At 44.4% G+C, this 12072-nt stretch overlaps 1 protein-coding gene across 11 annotated transcripts in view; it reads right to left on the bottom strand.

Moving 5' to 3' along the window:
• The window catches only part of FMNL2 (formin like 2), a 314932-nt gene extending 306561 nt beyond the window's left edge, over positions 1–8371 (bottom strand). For all 11 annotated transcript variants that reach the window (XR_006712882.1, XM_045479839.1, XM_045479843.1 and 8 more), the window contains exon 1: positions 8242–8371. Coding sequence is in view for 10 of the 11 variants with exons in the window: in XM_045479839.1 (XP_045335795.1) it covers positions 8242–8358 (117 nt within the window). In the remaining variant the exon portion in view is untranslated. The remainder of the gene's footprint in view (positions 1–8241) is intronic.
• Positions 8372–12072: the final 3701 nt, after the last annotated feature.

The raw sequence follows: 12072 nt of genomic DNA, 5'->3' as shown, positions 1-12072 counted from the left end.
CTGTCACTAAAAAGAGACAGCTTCCTCGGAAGAACCACAAGACTGACCATACTGGGGACTAAAAGGGCCAGAAGTGAAACTAATCTACAAAACCCATTGACCAGATTCTTAGCCTTTGCAAGTAGGCTCCCCAGCTTTCACAGAGATGAGGTGGGGCAGTACTGACCTCACTGGGCAATGTTGCCATGGAACAAATCTAATTGTGTCCTACCAACGTCTCCTATTAGTTATCCTAATGCTTTCTTCTACACACACACACACACACACACTCCCTAAAAGTAAATAAATGAGCTTATTTTCCATCTTTCTGCCATTGTATGTCATCTTCTTTACCTTCCCCACCAAAATAAAAATAACTCCATTATCATTCTTTAATATTCCCATCTAAATCCAAACCTTCTCTTGCCCTGTTCCCAATTACTGCAAAGTTTTATCTGATTATAAACTACCTACATTTCCTTGAATGATTTATTTATATTTCTAGATGAAAATGAGACAATAATTGCTTCTATCTTCTCAATTCAAAAAACCACATACGCTGTCCTCAAATCCCAAACCACAAATGCTAAAGATTATGAATAAGAGGAATGTCTATTTGCTTATGTTATAACTACTGAAGAAATAGAGTCTTGCATGGAGAACAATCAGCTCATTCTTGACCTACCATCCTATTTATCTTTCTATTCTCAAAGCTAATTGCTTATATAAGCATGCCAATTTGCCCTGATTATAGGATTCTTAATAAATGAATGTTGTTTACATTTCACAAGTGTATTTGAATTTCTCTCCGGGAAGCCAAGCTCATCAAGTCTTTGTAAGTGGTAAAACCAGAGATCAAAGCAAAAGGCCTACATTGAACCAACAAACAATTAAGCTTGAGAATAGAGGCCTAAGCAAAAATACAATTGATTTATTGATTTTCCTACTCCAGAAGTACACCTCAGGGCCACTGTTCACTCTTGAGCTATAATATATAGAACTTTCTCCGTCAATTTTCATCATGATTATTTGATGATCATTTCTTAAATAGTTAAATGAGTCTAAAATTCAACAGACTTGGATCCATTTCTTATTTCTCATCTTGATGCTTTCAGTTGAATCAAAGGTCTTTAAGATTTTGGGGGGAAATTTTTGTTTGTTTGTTTTTTCACCTCTTCTCCACTTAGCCTAATTTCCCCATAATTTTTGGTACTTCTTAAACAATTCCTTTCCTACTACACCCAATTTATCAACCCAGGCATCTATGGTTTTTTGAGGCTCCCAGGTGATGCCAATATACAGCCAAGTTTGAGGACTACCATTTCGGCTTGTCAATCCCTTTATTATCCTGCCTTAAAGCGTTCAGCGCAACTCCCAAGGGAAAAAAAGAACAACACAGAAAAGAAGTCAGGTTCCAGAGCAAATCCTTAATTCAAGGCAGGACCTTCAGGTAACAGGCATACCCTTAGTGCCCAACATGAGCCACAGGGCCAAAAACGTAAACAATCGGACACCTTTCCCAAAGCCAACAAGTTCTTAGTATAAACCAGGCACAGGCACCATTTACCCCACAGAAATCAGTCGAGAGAGATTACCTGCGGCTATAGCAGGATGTAAACACCTCAAAGCTTTCAGCTTTTGTAGCAACGGACAGAGGGGCTTACAAACAGCAACTCCTCAAAGAACAAAGTAGACTATGTGTGAATTCCAAGTCACTAAAGCCCATTACAGGCTGCACAAGAACACCAAAAATGTGATCTGAGGAACACCTTTGGTGTGTCCTAAAAACTAGAAAAAGTTTGTCATGAGGTGACTATCTGTAAGCTCTGCCACTGGTCATGGGTTTTTGTTTTGTGTGTGGTGGGCACGAAGATGTGACTCAGTTTGTTTTTTTTATTAAGACTGTGAGCAGAAAGTACACTTCTCCTGTTTACAACAAATACCACTAAACCTCAAGTAGGAATTCCCAGCCATCCTGGCCTCCAGCCTACCAGCTCTTCCCTAGACACTGCTTCCAAATTATATCCAATGGAAACTGCATACTCCTTGGTGTTTGGTTGAAAGCTCCGGGAAAAGAGGACAGGGTGACTGGGAAAGGGGGAGACCACCTGCAGTCTGTGCAAACACTATCTTAAAGGAAAGAAAAGACAGGAGTTATCTCTGCCAGCAGTATTCAAGTAGATGAGAGCGAACAAGGTGCATGAAGCCTCTCTATACAAACCATGACCCCAAAGCCTGGGGACACAGTTCTCGTGGTGGGGAAAGGGAAGAAACATCCCCCATTCTAGAAGGGAAGAGTCAGTTTGCAACTCACTCCCCCACTCTTAAGCAATTCAGTCTGTTCTTTTCTAAGGTGTCAGTGCTTTGTTCCTAAGAGGCTTCCAACTGCCAGCACTCTCTTGCCAAGTGGAAAGGATCATCTGGAATCAGCACTGCTTCTATCAGCCATCTTCATGCCACATGTTACCCGTGAGCATAAAGAAGCCCACTTCACCTTGCCCTTTTGCCCCAAGTCCTAAGTATGAAAAAAAGGAGCACACTTCTAAGACCAAGCCCTTCAAGCAACAGTTTTTGTAAAGTAAAATGAATTTCCAGAACAAACATGAGCCCACACTTTTTTCTTAAGCCCAGGAGGACTCTACGCGGTGGGGGGGAAGGGGGATCCTTCCCCACTGTCAGGTGCTAGGATTCTAGGTCTAGAAACTGCCGACAGCAGGCTCACCTCAAAGAGGGCACCACTGAAGCCAATAATGCACTAGTAGCCAGGTCTTGGGTTTGCAAAGAACTTCCAGTCACCAGCATTTTTCATACAGCTTCTGTGTGAGCAACTCTAACGGAGAGCTCACTGTTCATTTCTTTGACAACTCTAAATGTTAATATACTTTTCCTTAAGCTTAGGGGACTTTCAGTCAATGACCCTGGAAATTCTACTCTCTAGACCACACAGAATGCAGCTAAAACACAGTCCTGCACAAAGCTCTTCAAAATGCAAAGTCAGCTGATGGAGCACAGGATGGTAGATTCTGGAAATTTTACACTTTCAAGTGCTATTATCTAAAAATATCTCCTATCTTGGGGCGCCTGGGTGGCGCAGTCGGTTAAGCGTCCGACTTCAGCCAGGTCACAATCTCGCGGTCCGTGAGTTCGAGCCCCGCGTCAGGCTCTGGGCTGATGGCTCAGAGCCTGGAGCCTGTTTCCGATTCTGTGTCTCCCTCTCTCTCTGCCCCTCCCCCGTTCATGCTCTGTCTCTCTCTGTCCCAAAAATAAATAAACGTTGAAAAAAATAAATAAAAAATAATCTCCTAATAGTTGTGTCAAATTTTATTCCAACTTACAGAGGAAGAAAATCAAGAACCAAAGATTTTAACTTGCTCAACCTGGTGCAGCAGATTAATTCTAGAAACTAGGTTCCTGCCTCCCAGGCCAATGCTATTTGCTAAATGAGAGGCCACCAGCAAAAGTAATTCTTATCGCCTAAGGACTTAAGGGCATGCATACCTTTTCTTCCCAAAGGTCATCAGTTTGTGTTGCTGCCAGTCTCTTACTGGAGCCAAACATTTGTATTCAGATAATAACCTCTGATTGATTTCTGTACTGGATATCCAAATATACTGGCATTATGGGAGGTGGAATGCACCCCAATAAGAAGCATATATTCCCAACTTTGGTGAAATAAAGCAGCTCAGTGATAGTACCTAGGATGAGCTAGAATGGCTCAAAGTTACAACGCTCCACCCTGCCCCCAGCCCAACTTCTCTACCTCCTTTCCGTAAGAGGAGAAAGGATGTGAGAAAAATCAGCAAGCATCTGACGATGACCTAACTACACTCTCACCCATCCATCTGCTCAGCAGACTGCATGGCAAGAGCTCTCCTTGGAAGTGGTTAAAAGAGAACAACACCTTGCAAAGGGAAATAAACTTAAACGTTAAAACTTGACTTTCCTTGTCCTTTCACAAGTAATTACATTCACAGTATATGCATGGCACTGACAGATTGTCTCTCCTCTGATTTGGAAATCCTAAGTTCCCAACCAAGGTAGTTCAAGTCTGCCTTGATAGAAAAAACCAAAGAGCACACTTTCAGACCAAATCAGTATTTAACTCCATGCCTGAAGAATGGAACGGCACAGTGAGGATGCCAAAATGTTTGACATTGAAAATAAAATATCAACTGCACCTCACAGCGGTCACTTCTAAGACATTTTTGTCTATTGTATACAGCTTGAAACTTGCATTTATCAGATTTAGGGATTTTTTTTTTTTTTTCTTAAACAGCTTTACTGCTAGCTCCAGGCATTTTCCCCCTTTCCAGTTCAAAGGCCTCAGGAAGTATAATATAATATGGGGTGGGGGAGAGGGGGCAGAGAGCCCAATCTGGATTAAAAATCCTAGATCAGTTATTCCGTATCTGTAGGACTGTGGGCAACTTAGGTAATTTTATTTCCAGAATGATTGTGAGGATTAAATGAATAATGTAAGCATGGGGGGGGGGGGGGGACTCATAATAGGTACTCAGAAAACGTTCCTACTTCTTCCTAAAGCAGAATGACCATGTTCAACCTCTGGGCAAGAAGGAAAAAAAACTGGAAAGAAATCGACTCAAATTATTCACACACCCAAGTAGTTCTCAGTATCAAACATAATACTACCCTAAACCATCACTTTCTAATCTGTCTTTTTGAATCTGTTTGCACAGCAGCCTGATATCTGATATCACACAGAGATAATAGCAGCTAGGATAGAGGGCTTAAAATTATCCTCTCCTCTGACATTCAAAGAACGAATCCTTGCGACAGCTCCTTGACAAAGGCATTAGGGAACTTATATTTTATTTGTAAACAATGACTTCAAGCCAAAAATTAGTGAATGATACGGAATGTCTCATGTAGAAAAAGGTGTTCTTGGACAGAGACCATCAATTCTTCACCCCACCCTAAAATAAACTTCATAGCATCATCTTTGAAAATAAAGGGCAGAGGAGGGTGTATGTGTATGTATGTATATTTCCAACATTTAGGCAATGTTTAATACAATGAAGAGCCACATGGATATTTAATTATAAATGTGTAGGACCCAAAAAATACATACACACCAACGTTACCTGTAAAATATGTGACATACACTCCCTAAAGGAATAAAAGTAGGTGACCGAGTTTATGAAATACTTCTATCGAACAGTTTAACAAAAACATCACACACGTATGCACAAAGGCACATCACTTTACTGCCCCATCTGAAAGGTAGGTACAAAGATGCAAACAGTTACATGTATACAAGGAGTAATGTTTTCCCAGAAATACATTTTATAACTACTATGACAGTGCTGAAGACAAGCTCAAGAAGGAGAGAGACTCTCCTTAGGAAGATTAAGCTCCTAAGATTTGGATCCAATTTTTACTAGTCTTTAATTACAGGAAGTTCAGGAATTCAAATCTATTTCAAAACTTTTCCTATAAAAATTACTATTTTTTTAAAGTTAACCCCTCCACTGATCTTAATTCCACAATCTCTAACTCTCTTCTTCCCTCTTTCCATTCATATCTGTTAGTTTTTTAGAGTCATACAATGTAACTTAGACTGATGAAGGGGTAAGGAAACAGTCTCTGAGTAGGTTTGGTCTCAAGATTTTCCAGAAATAGATGGACTTGTCATTTTAATTTTTATTTACTCCTTCCCAATGCTTTAAGTATTCTAGAGCTTGAGAGTGTAATTGGTTTCCATGTCTAAAATGTCTCATTAATTATTGACATAAACCATACTTACTTACAATGAGGTGCTTGTATACTTTCCTGTACAGTATTACTATCCAGTTTTCCTCCCAAATCACATATATGATGTTTATCATATAAGGAAATAAGTCTAGTATCAATAATGCCAATATGATTCCCTGTGCCACAGGGTGAAGAATTTTCTCCACATATGTACTTCAAAATATGCCACCTAAAATTTATCCTTCTACCTTGATCTCTAGAATTAAATGGTTTGAGTTGACTACTTAAGCAATTCACAAAGAAAACCAAAGTTGAGAGCATCACATGTATAACTTCAGGGAAAAAAAAAATTATCTTAAGAGAAATCACCTTAACTCTGGACTTCCATTAGCGCATAAAGAGGACACCTTTTAATTCCTCTTGTAGGTTTCCAAATAGCAGCTAGAGCTGACTAGGGGGAGTTACAATAAACACATTAACGTCCAAGCGCATCACCAAAAAGGCAGTCCCCAAGCTGAGACTTCTCCAAAAGCTTTGTCTGTATTCCGAAAAGGTCAGCCTGGTATTTTTTGGTTTCGTTTTTTGTTGTGAGGTGCTTAAATATCATCAACAATTAAGAACCACATCCAGCAATTGTGTGTGACACACAGTAGAGTAAAAGTAACCACAACAACCAATCATTGCCCCAAGGAGTTTGTGATGCAGAATCATAAATGTGACATACTAAGTCTGTGACTGCTAGACTTAAGAGTAACACAAATCCACCATGCTAATGATGAAACATTTTTTCTAAAGATTAATTCATATCATGTGTTATTAATCAACAGCATAACTGAAATCTCAGGCAAAACACGCTATCCCAATTGAGCAGAGCTTAATTGCATTATTGTGATCTGGTTTTCCTGTGTCACTGGCCCTTCCATTTCCAGTATACACGTACATACACACAGCACCACAAGATGAAAAGACAGAAAGCCCAGAGCTAGGAGGTAAGAACCATCTGTCTGGAAGCAAGAGGATTTTGAATAAAAACGTTTGTCTCTGGAAAGACAGGTCAAGTATGCACCCAGGCTGCCTTGAGAAGTAATTAAGCCTATGCTGTTTCATTTCAGTGTGTCCCATCTTGCACAACGACGGGAGCAGCTGTGGGAGATCACAGAAGATGCAAAGCAAGACAGGCGGCCTCATCTATCTCCCGACTGCCACACCAGACTTTCCGGGTGGCGTGAAAAAAGCTTTTGCCCTCTGTTGTCTCGAAGAGCACAAAGCTAACCTAGCCTCCAGAACGTTATACCCCCTGTCAAACCTGCCCTTTTAAAAGGCCTGAAGAAAGGCAAATTTAAATGTCCCGGTGTTCAGACTCAGAACCCTTCCCAAAGTTAGGAGGTTACACACCAAACACCCGCAGGCACACGCAAATCTGACTGCCTTGAGCACAAGTTTCTCTTGCTGCCTAGCCTCGTAGAGTTTAGAGGTAACTAGCTAAGAAAAGGTAAATGTACAAGTGTAAGGAATAGGAACGCGTCGGATCTTGCCGGTTTCCCTTCCAACATCCCTTTAAGGAGGCTGGGTCACTAAAAATCGGAAGTCTGGGGACCAGCTGTAGTACAGACTCTGGCTGGGTCGAGGGGGAGGCCGCCACACCCTCCGGAGCTCACAGCACTGACAAGCTGTGGTTGGGAGGGGCTCAGAAACTTAGTCCAGCAGAAGGGAGAAAGAAGGGAGTCTTCAGTGTCTTGGATTTAAAAAGCTAAAAGCAGACTTCAAGAGGGAGCCGGGGATTTTGCTCTGTGTGCCGGGGATTGGGGGGGGGGGGGGGGAGGGAAGGGGTCGACCCTGATGTCAGAACAGCTCGAAACACGTCCCCGCAAAACTGCACATTCTTGTGGTTTAAGGTTTAAGACCAAAAGGAACGAGCTGAGGCAAAACTGCTCTCCCGCCCGGGTTTCAGATCCCGCCCCTCCCAGCTTAGGGACCGGGGCGCCGCACTGCCGCGGGTTTCCTTATCTTTCCCTTTCGGGCCAGCTCCCCTTGGCCAAGCCGCTACGTCCGCCTCCAAGTTCGCCTTCGCGCGCCACCCGCCGCCGGCCACATGCACCCATCTGCCCGGGACCCCGCACGCCGGACGGTCCGCAGGGACTCGGGGGGTGCGGGGATTTGGGGTTTTGTTTTTTTTTTGTTGTTGTTGTTGTTGTTTTTAACAAAAAGCCTTAGCGGCACGCCGCCCCCTTCTCCCCGGCCCGCGCCACCTTCCCTTCACGCCCACGCCGCACCTCCCCGGCACACGCGCTGCGTGGTGCTTCTCCCGCCAGACAATGGGCTCTGGGCTGGCCAGGCAGCCCGCCCCGAGCCCCCGGCCCCATCCTGGGACCCGGAGAGAGCTGAGCGCGGGGGCTGGAGGGGAGCGGAGAAGAGTAAGGCTGGGGAGGCCACAATGGGGAAGGTGGGCGCCTCCCCCTTGGGACAGGAGGCTCGCTCCCGGCGCCGGGAGAAGAAGAGGGGGCGGGGGTCAGCTGCGCCTCCCCGCCCGGAGCCCCGCCGCGCACTCACCAGCACGATGGCAAATCGCTCTTCCAGTTCACCTGGCTCGGGCATCGGCAGCTTCAAAGGCACGTTGTGCGCCCTGAAATCGGTCTGCTGCGAATCCATGCTCCCCGCGTTGCCCATGTTGGCTGCACGCCGGGGCCGGGGGCTGCTCCGGGCCCCTCGCGTTCGCTTCGGAAATCAGAACAGCTCCCGGCGGCCGGCTCCCGCCCCGTGGCGCGACCCGCCCGGCTCCCCGCTCTCGGCTGCGCCCCGGCGAGTGTGCAGCGCGCACCGCTCCCTAGCAGCGCTCCGAGCCGAGCCACCCCCCGGCCTCCCTCATGCTCTCCACCGCCCCAGCGCCGCCCCGGCCTCTTTGCCTCGGGAGGGGTCGTCAGGGCGCCGGGCGCCTATCTGCATGTTGCTCCTCTGGCACGCCGCCCCCTGCCTGCGATCGCGGCCAGCTGGCGCGTGCGTCCTCGGACTCGGTCTTGCGCCGGGCCGCGGCCGCCGCTGACACTTGCAGCGCCCGGCCGGCGAAAACAACGCTCACCCGCGAAGCACCTCGAGCAGACAAATGCGGCTCGGCGCTCCCGACACAATGCCCCCCTCGCCCGGCCCCCGCCCCCGGCCCGGCCCCGCCCACTCGCCCCGCGGACTGCCGGGACGCGTAGTTTCTGCCCAAAGTGTCCGCACAGCAAACCCCGCCCGCTCCGGAGAGGGCCGAGCTGGGTTAGGACCGCTTGCCGCAGAGGCAGTGTGCACGCTTCTGGCTGCAGCTTACGTCCCTTTAGACCCCTCCTCACTCCCACGGTAGAAATAACCACCTCGTCTACGTGGGTTCTGAGACGTAGAAGGCACACCTGACAAGTGAATGCATGATCCAATCAACCGGTGATTGAACGCGAGCATTCTGATTTAAATTTCAGAAGCTTGTTACTGTTCAAAAGGCTCTAGCTTAACAGGTGGCCTGAAAGGTATTGGCAACGTCCTGCTTCATGAATTGGGGAGTGGGTCCGTGGGTGCTTATTTGATTGTTCTTTCTTCCTTATGTAAATCACTTTTGTGTGATTGAAATGTTTTCTAAACAAATACATACTTGTATGGGTTTTCTTTATAAATATCCATTATAGTTATATGTATATATGGTCAGACGCTAGAAGTTGGAAGAGAAGGATTCAGTTCGATTCAAAACACCGGTCAATATCTATTATGTGTGGGTTGCTGGGTTCCTTCGTGGGAGAAAAAGAGGATTGCTCCTGCTCCAGAATACTTCACAATGTAGTGCAGGAGAAATTTTACACAAATAACCATATCTCATGTGAGATAGAAAGGAGGACAGAGTATTTGGGGAGGCTTGGGAGGTGGCGTTTGGCTGTAGCTACCTTATTCCTCCATAGCAGCCTTGTTCCAGGTGTTTTACAAAGAAGATTGGACCCAGCCTTTATCTCTGGGATGCTTTCCAGATTATCGCTATCCAACATTAGAGCAGTGGAAATAGAACCAACCTTATAAACGACTTTAACCAGGTGCCCATGTTGTAGATTTCAAGGGCATCCACCTGGTTGACTTGTGGCTGAACAACTGTAATTCGTTCTTTCTGCGCTTGGAGCCGTGTTTCTTAATCCTGGTTTGTCAGATTCACTTGGGGAGCTTGTTGTGGAAACGCCACACACCTTGGACCCTGCCTATTCAGAATTTCCCTGAGCTGAGAGCTGGAGCATGGACCGGTGTATTTTTTTTTTAATTTTTTTTTTCAATGTTTATTTATTTTTGGGACAGAGAGAGACAGAGCATGAACGGGGTAGGGGCAGAGAGAGAGGGAGACACAGAATCGGAAACAGGCTCCAGGCTCTGAGCCATCAGCCCAGAGCCTGACGCGGGGCTCGAACTCCCGGACCGCGAGATCGTGACCTGGCTGAAGTCGGACGCTTAACCGACTGCGCCACCCAGGCGCCCCTGGACAGGTGTATTTTTAACAAGCTCCCCAGGTCATTCTGATATGCAACCAAGGCTGTTACCCTGTTGTTAAGAAGCAACTGCTTCTGGAGAAGGTAACACACCAAGACTAAACATCAAGGACCCCATTTTTCATTTAGCTTTATAAAGCCCAAGATGCCTTGAGCATAGTAGATGTTCAATGACTATTTGTTGAATTGACAAATGGGTTTCACCAAAAGCCTATGGAGCAAATACACACATAAATACTTCGTGTGTGGGTATCATCTATTAAATAAATGACTTCTGGTCTTTTTAAAAAGAAGGAAGAGAGGATAAATAAATTCAAATGAAAAGTCTGAATAGATGCAACCTGTATTTCAAAACTATATTGTATCAAAGTTAACGGTAAGCATGTTACCCATCAAAGAAAGAAAAACAGGAATATAGATACATACACATACCCCAACTAGTGAAAGTGAGTGAGAAAGAAAAGCAGTTAGTTCAAACCAAGTGAGACATTTCTGACCCACAAATGTATTTGTTTTCTTTCCAATCTCTAGACATATACTTTGGATCTGATTGACACAAAATCAGCCCACCCAAGGGGTTGACCGTCTGCATGGAGAAGCTAGAGTTCTTTTCTGCACTTGAGAAATCCTTTTTTATTACATTTATGGCTCCCTCTGGCCATATTTCTGCCAGTAACCAGGACCTTTTTCTCCCCTTAAGTCTTGTCACATCTAGTCTCTCTCATAATGTCGCACTTTGAGAGGAGCCAAAGGACAAAGTGTGCGAATCCATGAACCAAAAGAACTCAGCCATTTCAAGGTTTACAATCTTTAATATTTGGCTATTTTTTGTGAGTGTTATTAAATATAAAAATAAACAAAACACTCCATTATATTATACAATTTCTGTAAGAATTTCTATCAAACAATATTTGGAGGAGGGCTCAGAGGAGGAGGAAGAAGACATTTCTTTGACTGTAACACTCTTAAACTCTCCCCACAAAATTTAAATTGGTTGACCATTTTTATTTATTTTTTTAAATGTTTATTTATTTTTGAGAGAGAGAGTCTAGGTACAAGTGGGGGAGGAACAGAGAGAGAGAAAGGGAGACACAGAATCCGAAGCAGGCTCCAGGCTCCAAGCTGTCAGCAAAGAGCCAGACGTGGGGCTCAAACTCACGAACCATGAGGTCATGACCTAGGCTGAAGTTGGATGCTTAACCGACTGAGCCACCCAGGCAGCCCGGGGTGATCATTTTTAAATATGTATTTCGTTTTCTGATTATTAAGACATATGACTTGTTATAGCTGCTGTTGCAAAATATTGGCAAAAAATTAACTGTTAAAACTATCCATTCGCCTCCCATGGAAAATGAAATGTTAGAACTTTATATTCTATGTACTAGGCATTTGCAAGTTATGCCAAGGATGGCTTGATCAGGAATTCCCCCATAATGGTGTAATTGCTTTCAAAGAAGCTCTTCCATCATTCAAAACAAATACTCCTCCTACAAGGTCAGCTGAGTTTCATTGGTATCTCCTCAAGTTTTAAATGTAAGGAAGTGCCCTATAGCTAAGTTCACTTAACTTCTTAGAAAGGCACTGGTGTAAGAAGATTCTCCTTGTGTGTGTAATTATAAGAAATGAGACAAGCACCCTACGATGAACAAAGCCATCAATAGCCCTGAATCAAAACTGTGAAATAGTGATAGCTGGGATTTTAGAGTGATTGCTTTATGTCAATTTACATCCACAAGAGTCCTGAAAGATTTATCTATCTATATTTATTTTTTTAATATTTATTGAGCGCTCATTATGAACCTGATACTCCCATTGATTTTAAACAAAGTGTAAACATGGTTTATTCAGTTTCCAAACCCAAGTAATGATGGCTTCAATAATCTCATTA

This window comes from Leopardus geoffroyi, chromosome C1 (assembly GCF_018350155.1).
Source record: "Leopardus geoffroyi isolate Oge1 chromosome C1, O.geoffroyi_Oge1_pat1.0, whole genome shotgun sequence".
Lineage (NCBI taxonomy): Eukaryota > Metazoa > Chordata > Mammalia > Carnivora > Felidae > Leopardus > Leopardus geoffroyi.
Note: the sequence above shows the minus strand (reverse complement) of the source record. Positions and strands in the feature narration are given on the sequence as shown.